General features: G+C 39.0%; 1 protein-coding gene across 1 annotated transcript in view; it reads left to right on the top strand.

Annotated features, from left to right (window-relative positions):
* LOC102375165 (mediator of RNA polymerase II transcription subunit 12-like protein) overlaps nt 1-12,241 on the top strand; it is a gene marked incomplete at its 5' end in the record, with an annotated part of 76,399 nt that overhangs the window by 43,799 nt on the left and 20,359 nt on the right. Inside the window, 4 exons of the mRNA XM_006034039.2 lie at nt 2,217-2,306; nt 2,969-3,189; nt 7,680-7,836; nt 8,910-8,981. Of these exons, the coding sequence (XP_006034101.1) occupies nt 2,217-2,306; nt 2,969-3,189; nt 7,680-7,836; nt 8,910-8,981 (540 nt within the window). The remainder of the gene's footprint in view (nt 1-2,216; nt 2,307-2,968; nt 3,190-7,679; nt 7,837-8,909; nt 8,982-12,241) is intronic.

The raw sequence follows: 12,241 nt of genomic DNA, 5'->3' as shown, positions 1-12,241 counted from the left end.
ATTGTAGGATTAGAAGGTTTGGAACCTAGACATCAGATCTGATGGTTTATTAAGATTTAACTGTTTTGTGGTACAGATCAACCACTTTAAAAGTATAATTACAGAGCATTTAGCACCTAATAGAGAGAAACTGAATGCGGCTTGGAGACCATTCTGCTTCTGTAATGTATTTTCTGTAATTCTTTCTTCCTTCTCCTTCCCTCTTTTTAAATTTACTGAGACATACCTGAAAACACCTTGCATATATTACCTTAAACTACAGTACCAAATCTACATCTGCTATTATTAAGAAGAACTTGATTGACTTCCAATTATTATTTTTGTGTGCTTACCTAGGTGTGAATTTGGCCCACTTAGAGTTTGTAGTCTACTAATTTGAAATTCTTAACTATTCCAATCTGATTTTGCAAATGTGTTTTTTCACCCTAGTTGTATTTAATTAGTACACGTATAAATTAACTGTGCAAGGTGAGACTCAGTGGGATGACAGGCTCAATATCTATTTTATTGTATTAATGACCTTTTACTTAGGGGAAGATGTTTCTAATAATTCTCCCAACCCCCCAAAGTTCCCTATAAGGTATTACTTAGCCTTAAAGAAAGGAACAAGGAAAATCCCAGACAGTTGCAAGTGTCTTCCACCTCACACTGGCATCTTTGTTTCTAATAAGTAGTATATGATAGACAACAACCCCCCAGTGTCTGAGTCTCTTAATCTCCTGAGAAGGAAGGTAGCAAAAGTGAGGAACTGCTACCTCTGCCTCTTTTGAGAGTTTTTGCTTGGGCACTGGAAAAGAAAGTGGACATCTCATTCATGACCTAAACCCTTCCTGCTGTACTTGTCTCAGGATATAGCACAACCAGCCCCTACTTGTGAGTTGCTTAAATTTTGAGCCTGAGCTGTTTTTGGCTCTCCAAAACAAAACTACCCCTTCTCAAACTACTTTCTCCTTCCCTCTGTAGTGTCCATTCAGACCAGATAGATTTGTCTCAGGTTTCGTTTTTACCCATGTATTTTTATTTTATGGCACGTTCCAAATAATAGATGAACTGTATGATTTTTGCTCTTTCGCATGTTTGCTGTCAATATTATAGTTTATGTAGCACAATGAATGCGAGCATTAAAAAGACAAGGGTGCATGATGAAGGAAAACTCTGCTCTTGAGAATTGTCCCATGTATCAAGTGTGACATTGAATGTTTATTGATTAGGATGTTTTTTCCAATTAATCTGTTTTAGGATTTAACATTACAAAAACAGAAAAAAATAAAAAACCTTAAGCTTTGCTTGTATCTTTTACTTTTTCATTTCCATATATTTAACAAGCTTGATCTTGTATTGATGCCTATTTTCCTTCTTTATCATATTTGCTTTTGAAGCATGCATATAAAGTGATAACTGAAATCCTTTCTAAACTGGTATTAATTAGATATAGCAGAAGTAAAGTGTTCAATTTTGAAAATCTGATTGCAGTTTTACCAGCTGTTACAACTTTCTGTTCAGTCATTTGGATTCATTTGGTTTGGACTGCATTTTATAATCTGTATACTTAAATGTAGAAGAAAATTTTAAATTGACAAATTGGGCTTTAATGAGCACAATGCTTATATACTGCATATGCTTTCAGGCTCTACTAGGGATGGTTGCATTGTCTACTATGTTTCTTTTCCCAGGAGGTGTTTGTATATCTTCATAATAACTGAGCAGCTTCTGATAAGTGAAGTCTTCTGTTATCATTTTTGCATGTTGCATTATGAAGAGAAGCTAACTGATCATGTGTCTTCAGGAAGTTATTTCTTTGTGTATTCAGACTAACAGCTTTCATCGCTCTCATAAGCCTACACAATTCAGTGCACTGTCCTTTGTTACATTTTTATCAAATGGGTTGAATTATATTTGAGACTTTATGTGCACATAACCTGTGCAACCTTTCTTTTTAGAAAGCGCTTGTATTTTTTACTGCATTATTTTGTTGCAATAGAGTTACAAGCCAGATAAAAGGAAAGTCTTCTACATCGATAGCAGGATGTAGCTGCACAAGCTGCTTAACATTCAGTTTAGTTGTCATAAAACAGAATTTTCATGAGGGAAACTGGTAAATTATGTTCATAAATTAGTAACTCTTGACTGCATGATTTGGTCAGGTCCATGGCCCAAACAGAAAGACTCTTATTTAGTATAAGCAGGTTTTATTTGACTTGTAATATGTTTTTCAGGGCCAGCCAATAGACCAAGCTGCTATTTTCACTCAACAAGTACGACCTTCTTCCCAGCTTCCACAGTATCCAGGGTTACAGCAGGCACAGGTACTGTCTCGTTCCTATAGAACACTTGCATAGAAATTTGAAGGTCTAACCTTGTAATGCACCTCGGTGCAATTGGCCATAGCATCCCCACATCATCCTGCTTTAGATCTGCAGTAAAGACTAAACTGGAATTTAACTAATAGATTCTTGGAATTTCATTGTTAACAGGAAATGCTTCAGATCCCATGTAATTTAGCCCAACAGATTTTTTTAACTTGACAAGCTTCCAGCCCTTTCCCAGCAACACTGTGGAATTCTAGTGTTCAGCAGTGCTGACTCTGAAATTAAGCCCATCTACAGCAAGGTTGATACTGCTGCCCTTCTTCAGTGACCCATATTGTCATGTTAGGTCTGAAACTTAAAAAAAAAAAGTTTTTAATTGCAAGTGCTGAAGCCAAAAGTCATCTCATCTGACTGAAACTGCTCAGAACAAAACTGACAAAACACGAATTAAAAACTGATGTGGGTGTTGTTACAGTGCAGCTGTAAGAACCCACTGAAAAAAGAGAGAAATATGCTGTTCCTGTAGAGGCAGTTGTTTGATATAATTATGGAGCAGAATGTTTTACTAGGTATCTTGTTTGTCCAGATTTGCTATTTGAGGTTATATTCAAGTAGATTGCATAGTTATTTAGTTGCATCTTTGGTGGTTTTTCACACAGACAATGCCTCATGGATACACAATGTACAGTACTCAGATGCCTTTGCAACAACAGCAGCCTGGTGGTGTTGTGCTTTCCCCCAGCTACAACCCTAGAACTTATCCAGCAACCCATTCGAATCCAAGTCTAATAGAAAGACTGAGACAGATGCAACAGCAGCCAAGTGGGTACATTCAACAGCAAGCTGCTGCCTACCTTCAGCCTTTAACAGGCACTCAAAGGTAAGAATTCTTTTGGTTTATTACATTGGAGGAGCTGTGTAGTCTTGATTCTAATCCTGATGCTTGACTTAATTTTTGGCCCGTTAATCCAAATGAATTTACTGGTCTATTTTATGACAGTTGCATCTATCCTTTTTCCACAGTCCCCAGCCTACCCCCAAGTTTTTGTTTATACTTACTCATTGCTTTTTGTTTTCTTTCAGACTGTAAATAGTTTGTGCAAGGACCAGATTATCCCATGTGTTTTTGCAGCATCTAACACAAGTGGTCCCTTCTGTTTATACATTCCTTTTGGCTGCTACCCCAAAATAAATAATAATACATAGGGGATTTGCTAATGTAATATCTCATGCCATAAACTAGTTTTCATGCACAAGTCCTCCAGGTTTCCATAGGGAACTAAATGCCAGAAGATCTAGAAAATACAAATCTGCTTGATAGTTTAACTAGTGATCGGAAAAAATGAGTTGTTTAATTTTGATTCCACCAGATTGGTATTTGTTTGAACGTTCAATTAAGGTGTGTTGTGGTGGCTTACACATCTGCCTAAGACAGTGGTTCTTCACCAAGGTGACAAGAGACCTTTTCAGAGGCGCTGCATCACAGGCACTACTGCCTTCGTGGGTGGGTGGAACTGCCCTAAGTGTCTTGTGCTTAGCCACATAAGCTGTCAGGAGCACCCAGTCCTGCTTGCAGCCCTTCCCAGCTGGGCCCCCTGTGCTCCTCCTGGAAACAGAGGCATGTGGGTCATGTAGTGTACCTCTGCTTCTGGGAGGAATGTGGTAGGACTGGTCTGGGAAAGGCTGGAGCAAAGGTGGAAGCTCCTACCTGCTTTATCTGTTTATGCATGAGGTGCTGGGGGCAGTTCCACCTGGCTGTGGTGGTGGCTGCACCTGGTTGAGAACCACCAGGGTAAACTGAGGCAGCATAACAGTGTTTCTCAACTAGTGAGATACTACATTAAAAAAGTTGTACATGGGGTGCCCTGAACCTAAGAAACTCAGAACCACTGGCCTAAGAATGTAGACAGATGTAAAACTTTCATCAGTTTCAAAGGATCCCAATATAAGCTGTTAGAACGCAGATTAAATGTAACAAAACTTCTCCAACTTTAACCCTGCATCATTTGAAGTCAAATTAAGATGATTTAGCTCATTTGTATTGCTATAGAATCATACTAATGGCACAGTGAGATTGTGATTCATGCTCCTGAGAGGCAGCTCCTCCTCCCCTTTCTAAAGTGCCTCAAATGTGCTTTTGTCCATATGTTAGGAGAGGCCATCAGAAAAAAATGAAGCAAAGGGAAAAGCAGGAAATTCTTGTGAAAATAAAAGATTATATTGACCCAGCTCTGTTCCTAACTGAAACCATTGGGAGTTTTCCCATTTGTATCAGCAGAAACAGTGTTAGCCTACTACTGAGTACTTTGGATAATCCCACTGGCACAGTATAATACCAGTCAGTCACTTGTCAGCCTTATTTTTAATGGTGAATTATGTTCCTAATACTATGTGCCCTTTATCTAGAAATATGCATTGTTAATTGAACAATACATCCAAAATTAAGTTAATACCCAGGCCAAAAAGAAAAGGCACTTCACAAACTCAAAGCTTTGAAAATAAAAAGGAAAGAGAGAGAGAGAAGATTTTCAGAATCCCATATTCCATAAATTTCATCTACTCCTAATTGGAATGGAATGTACATGATTTAGAAGCCTGCTGTTTATGAAGATGTTTTAAAAGCTGTTGTTCCTACGCTTTCTTGAAAGTATCTCTGAGGCTGCTATGACTGGCGGGGTTCTGAGGGTAGAACAGTTGTTTGGCTTTCTTTATACTACAGATGTTATATTTCTCAGTTAGTGTGATGCAACTTGGTTGCATTTATAAGTTACGTAAGTAATCAAGCAGTCAAAATGACTAATCTGACCAAAGGAATTGGAGACATATGTTTGTAATACAGTACCTAATTTTAACTTTGTATGTTGTAGGCCAATTAGTGCATCTGAGGATAGTATCAAACTGTAAGAATAAACCTTTGTATTTGGCTCACAGTTGAAAAATATTGCTAAGGTTACTCACTTGGGCCACTGACCTACTTGCCAGTAGGGGGACAGGGGGCACACCTAAGATCATGACCACGGTGCAGTCCCCATCAGGTAATCATTGGCCAGCAGGGACCGCACTGGGGGAAACCTCAGTGTGGTCCAACCAGCCACATGTTCATTGTAAGATGCAATAGAAACCAGCCACAAAGTTATTACACAAAAAAATGTATATATACAATCATGTAGTCATGCCAAGCTGTCCTAAACAGGACTGGGCCTCATTGAACTAGATGCTGCATGAATAGCGGTAGAGGTGCTCTTATGATGCTCTGCTTGTAATTTGCCCTACTTCCCAGTTCACACTTGAATGTCCTCAGCATATAGCTAAAAAGTATGATCCTAGCCCATACATTATAGAATAACTGATGTTTACCTTTAAGGTTTAAGGTTCAACATCTTTTTTTATTTGTGACACATGAAAGATGGGTCCAACTTTTTCTTCTGATGAAGCAGAGAGAATTTTCATCTTCTGATGAAATACAAGCATTAATCAGACTTTAAAAATTGACCAAATTACAGCTATGTTTCCAAACTAACAGTCCCATTATGGACAGCAATGGTCTGTCTTAATAATCAGCTACTGATTTTGTATTATGTGAGAGAGCTCCTAAATTCGGGTGTCTGTGCAGTGTTGATACCAATACTGACACATCCTTGCCTCACCTACTTCCCATTACTGAGTGACACTGCTATAAGAATACGTTGGTTACAATTTTATTTTAACAACATGTAAATAAGCACCAGTCACCCTGAGGAAGCCTAGCCACATGCACAACATCTTAAAAACATGTCCCATGCAGAGTTTGGTTGCACAATTTTGAGAGTAATTTTGATTTAGCTATTTGGGAATCTCTCACTCATGAATTCTGGTGTCTCCTGCACATGTTCCTCTATCTGTGTCAACTCAGTTCTAATCTGTCTTTAGATCTAAATAGCTCTATGGGGACCAAATTCAAAATGGCTAACATTTCAAGCACAGTTTCATATTTTCACATGACAAAAAAATGAATGTTCAGAAGATCTAATTTGGGACTACAATCACTATTGTGTATTTGTATTGCTGTTTCATAGGGTCAGTAGAAGGATGAGTTAATGTTGTTTGGATCCTCTGACTGTTCATTTTCATACCCTAGCAGGTCTGGGTTTCTTTTTGATTTATGTTTAATGTTGGATGTATTTATATTGTGAACAGTTTGTTCTCATCTCAGATAGTTTCCATGGATTTTAGTCTAGAGAATGGCTTATGGCTAACTCAAGTTTCTGTTGCTTGCTTGGGAATTGTTATAATATTCTGTACTTTTCTTTATTCCAAAATACTGATTTGCATGCTCAAGCTCAAGTCCATTTCAACAGGTTTTGTGCGGGAGCAAAACTTAAAGCTTATGTAGGGTGCCTTCTTCCTATTTTAAATGTTACATGTAGTGTAGAAACATTTTATCTAAGGGAGGTCAAGGTGACACCTGGATATCTTTTCTATATGTAAGTTGTGGCTAGGTAAAGACGTTCCAAAAACCCATGGCAGATTTGAACTTATGTGGGTTTCTCTAAGTGGATTATGTTAGTTCGTGAGTGAACAGAACATGTGTGCGCCATTCCAGTTGTGCAGCAATCAAAGCAGTGGTGGGGATGGAGGCCCCTGCTGCATGGATCTGGACCTGCCCTCCCAGACACAGCATTCCCTCCTGCCCCCTGCCTGGCTGAAGCTGCATCTGTCCCTTCATAACAGGGTAGTGAGGGGAGGTGGGGACTGTTCCCTCCTGTGACCCTGCTTCCCTCTGCCCTTTCCTCCCTGACTTGCTGACAGTCGGCCGGAGGCAAGAGGTAGAGATAGGGACAGAGTGGGCCAAGTTCCAGCATGCCACCCTGGGGCGGGGGGAGGGGGGCGGCGGTTAGCAAGGGCCTGCAAAGGAGCCTGGGATGCTGGTAGACAGTGACCCAACTTGAAGCAGGAGCAGATCTGATACAGAAGTTTAATGGACGGGTCTAACCTAAATTGCTTAAGTCTGATACCACATTGATCCAGATCTATCTTAGACCAGGTACTGCCATTTTTAAACCAGGCTGTGCGCTGAACTTCTATTCTGTTACAGGTTTAGACTGGTTTTCGATCACTTATACCCCTTTATATGTAATGGCTGTACCTGGCCTATGATTTTTAATTTCAACCTTGTTATTCAATTATTAGTTAAGAGCTGTCTACATATTCCCATTAGATACTATTTTTCTAGACATTCACAGCTAGAAACACATTCTTTTTGTAAAACTTAATTGCATTTCCAGTATACACAAGAAGAACTTTAACCCAGAGGGTCAAATATGCACAAACTATCATCAAATTTCTGTGTAAATTATGTTTAATTCCCTGAACTATATTCTTCCTATTCAGACTGACTCATCAGCCTTTGCAGCAGAGTTCCTTGGTTGGAGGGGCACTTGAAAATGTACCATCCACAGCTCCCCACCCTAACCTTAACTCAGTACAGCTGCCTCAGGAACAGATGAGACAGAGACAGCAGCAAATTCGACAACAGCGACTCCTTCAGGTGGGAGACTCGGTTGTGTTAATAAAAATGCCAAAATTCAAATGCTCCCCAAATACGAAGTAAGTAGAAAGTGCTATCTCTTCATGTGGTAGTACTCCACACTCACTTGCTTGGATATAAATGACTATATGAGGTGAAGAACCATGTAGTCAGGACATTATAAATCTTAACTTGCATAATTTATACATCTTAAAGTGTAATCATTCATCATTCTTTAAGCTAGAATGTAGTGTTCAAAAGGGCATTTTGGCATGAACCTAATATTGAATGGTTTTATTTTTCAATGTTGTATCATGTCTTTGGAAAAGGTGAAATCAAAAGTTGACATTTTTCCTCACGGAAAGCATCATTTCCTCACAGATATTGAATTGGGGAAAATCCTTATAATAATACAATATAATGTATAGTTCTAGGTTATTAAAGCATTACTTAGTTATGAAAATTGTATATATGCTGCAGCTAAGACATGATGGATTCACTGTAAGCCTGTAACATTTTATAAACTTTGGTTTGATATATCCCCAATTAGTATTTTAAGTACTTAAACTGCTTAAAAAAAATATACATATAGGAAAGAAAACCAACAAATGGTAGAAATCCTTTTACTTCTTGTTGACCTGGTACAGCTATTTAGTTATTTTATGCTTTCATTCCAGTGCAGTAGTTGAGCTTAAACAGAATTACTGAATAAATTTTACTTAGACCTTGAGGTGACACCTGAATATATACTGCACACATAGGCTTTTAAATCCACCCCTGTCCTTTTTAAAAATTATTTCTTCACTGAATATTCATTCATTTTCAAGGGTATGGCTGGTTCAATAGTGCATTTTGCAAATGTGTAGGGTCCAGCTCCTAAACAGAGTAGTGAGGAACCCAGCTTCATCAACTGATTCAGAAGGTGAACACAAATCAGAGCTTAGAAATGTAGTAGTGAAAAATCAGATTCCTTGACATCACTCTAGAACAGCAGTATGGTGCTATAAATCCTTAAAGGAATAAGTAGCTGCTCTTGCTATTGCTCCTAATCCCTTGCATACACACTTTATTGTTTGTTACCATGTTTCTTTCAGTTACAGCAGCAGCAACAGCAGGGTCAGCAGCAGGCCCTTGGTCTCCAAGCAATGCCACCACAGCAACCTTTGGTAAGTAGACATTTTCAACCCAACCACTTTTGTGTGGGTGGGGTGATCTTATTACTTCTGGGAGCAAAGCAGAACACCTATCCAGGAAAAGTGAGGAGAAGTATGATATAAGCTTGTGCAGACCACTCTGCCATTGCATGCCGCTACTTGACATGTAGTAACTCTGTAGTGCCAACCACAGGCTTTTTCTAAGAATCTTGGTGTATGGAGTTTTATCATGTCCGTATACTGAAGAATGCCTGGAACTAGGCAAGTTCCTCATTTTTTTTTTTACTTTAATTTTTTTTTTTTTTTACTTTTTACTTAACAATGTGAAAATTGTTTGAGAGAGACCTACATCTGCTAATTACCAACCTTGTCCTTTCATGACTTGCATTTAGTAGTGGGATACATATGTAAGGCAATGATCAGCCTCAGTTTGATGTTATCATGTTACCTTTAAGCAGTTACAACCATGTTGTTCATGATAAACTCTCATCACATTGTCTTAGACTGCGTATGCCACATATTTGACTTAACATTTTTTTAATAAATGTTTGAGAATTTTTTTAAAGTATTAACAGTTCTGTTAACTTTCATATTTTATTTGCTTCCCACCATATGTAAACTAAGGGTACTGAAGGGCCACTGTATAGACCTTAGAGGGAGAAGAAAAGTGAATATAATTTTTAAAACCTCTCCAGTTTTTTTTATATTGATTTTAGTATCTGTACTTTAAACTCTATTGTATAGAAACAAGTGCTGCATACACTTTGGGAATATTGGGATCTTTTCATTCCAAGAGTATAAACCTATAGTTTACTACCCTTCAAAGAGGAAGATACGTGAATTTAACCTAGTACTAGTGCAGGACTGAATATCTGCCATATAGTCTGGACATGCAATATTTTTAAAGTTAGTTTTTTACCATGCTATTAATGAAATTAATGGTGTTAATGGAACGAATAGAAAAGTATTTGCATTAGCTATACAAAACTAAACTTTTTGAAAATTTGTAGTGGCATAACAAATACCTATAACCTTGTATATTATATGTGCATTTTATTGTAATACTTAATATTTTTAAGTATTATTAAGATACTTAATATTTTTCTTTACCAGTTTTAATACACTTGTATTTTCTTTATATGATTATATTTGCTCCCTCTGGTGGATAGTTTTAAACAGTGAAAATTCCAGTAATCACAATCAAGAATGGTAGTCTGCCATTTAATGCATAAAATTTGTGACTAGTACAGATAAAAACAATAGCATCTCATGTAAGTTGATTTTGTGTTGTACCACTAACATTTGGCAAATGGCTAAAATGGTTAAAATGGCAATAAAATATGTTGCTCAACTGTTTCAGTGCTCTCCAGCTGTAGCGGCCCTTCCTTCGGCCACATTGCTCATGTTGGTCTGACACAGTTATAAGCTAAAATTTGAGGCCTGACAAGAATGTTACTGAGTTTCAGGAACAGACTCAATTACTAGAATTGACCAACTGAATATAAGTTTTAGCTATTTATCCTGTATGCCTTTTTCCTTCCATCCTTCCCATCATCACGTGTGGCAGTCCTCATGTAGGGTGTGGTGGCTGATCATTTCTACTAGCTGAACTAGGCAGCAAGTCACCAGCAGGAGGTGCCCCATTGCCACTGTGCCACTTGAATATGCAGTTTGCAGTTTGTCATGCTGAAGTTTCTCAGTGGTGTACTTGACTGAAGTGTTCTTATTAAGAGTCATTGGCAGTGGCAGTCCCTCAATTTGAGGATCCCTATCACAGCTCATAGTTAAGGACAACTGTGTCTTAGTCTCCATACCTGGCAAAAAGACCTCTAGTGACATTGGATGTAACAGGTGACTTAAGAGTCCAATCCTTGAGCCACAGACCTGTCTGCAAAAGTTGCAGATCTTTCCACAGGGTAGGCCACAGGCTAGGATTTCTCTCCTTTCCCTTCTTTCATTCTCTCTTTTCTGCCGATTATTAATAGAAATCCTGTTTATTCCGGCAATACTGAATAAACAAACAAAATTGTTTGTTTATTTTTGTTTGTTATTCAAACAAAAATGGGGCCCCAATGTGCTGGCCACTACAAAACCATGTACTATAATACTTTACTTGAAAAGCTTATGCTATAACTAGACAAAAGAGATGGTGCAGGGTCAAGTTGGCAAGATTCACAAAAATAAAAGGAAAGGGAACAATATAATGACAGCGAGCAGCATCCTGTTAGTTCCAGGGTTTTAGGAAATGGGTGGGTTTGTGTAGGAAGGGATCAGCTAAATGGGAGGAGCAAAGAAGCAGGTGATGTGGGTGGAGAAGGAGAATGGCAGTGTGGATTGAAGCTGAGGTAAAGAGACCAGGAGGCAAGGGGGAAAGTATGAGCAAATAGCAAAACAATGCCGGGCAGAGCAAGTCCAGCCCAAACTGCTAAAAGTTCTGCAAACATCTGGAGGGCCCTGCATTGGCTGCTTCTATTCCTTCTACCTGGAGTCTCTGGCTGGCTGTTTTCTGCAGTTTCTCTTCAAGGGTCCTGGGAGGAGGTGGAGGCTCTACCTGGCTGAGTGGGCACTGCATAGTTCTGGGTTCAGGGAAAGCCTGGAAAATTCAGTGCAGGAGTCTCTGCTTTAGCTGCTGCTTTTTCACTTGCAGTATTCCTGTTGTGTTACCTTGTTTGAGGAGCCTTTGTCTGGGAAACAATAGCAGAATGGATTCCTCCATGATCCCAGATGTCAAAATAGCCGTAGGTTTAGCCATAGGAATGAGCAGGGAAGCAAGTACCTTTGTTGCCTCTCCACAAGAATCCAGGAACCTTAATGGGGAAAAGATGGGATAGAGGTTTTATGCCAGAGAGACCATCCCAGTTTCCTGGGAAAGCTTTAGCCTACTATTCCCTTCAGTGTCTCTGGCTATGCACCTCCCCAGAGAAATGCCCTTGTTTTTAACTAAAAATGAGTCAAGGCTAGTTCCCAAAGTTTTGAAGTTTTCAGGCACAGTGTCTCTGATAATTCAGACAGAAAGGCCACCTACTGTATTCTTTGGAAGGGTGCATTTTATAGGCTTCTTGCTCCAGGTCAGTTCCACTGACTGGTTTGCAGTTTTTATGTTCTTCCTGGACAGTACCCTCATTCTGACCTACCTTACTCCATGGATGACAGGTGCTGTCTGAAGTAATTCCCATAATTACGTGCACTGTTATTAGTCCCTATACAGCAGTGCCAAGTGGGAAGGTCCTTTTCTCTTCTCTCAGTCCTGTAGGCTTAGTGGGCCGGGGGGG

Source organism: Alligator sinensis, unplaced genomic scaffold, assembly GCF_000455745.1.
Source record: "Alligator sinensis unplaced genomic scaffold, ASM45574v1 scaffold1127_1, whole genome shotgun sequence".
NCBI classification, from domain to species: domain Eukaryota; kingdom Metazoa; phylum Chordata; order Crocodylia; family Alligatoridae; genus Alligator; species Alligator sinensis.
This window is presented reverse-complemented; position numbering and strand designations above follow the sequence as displayed.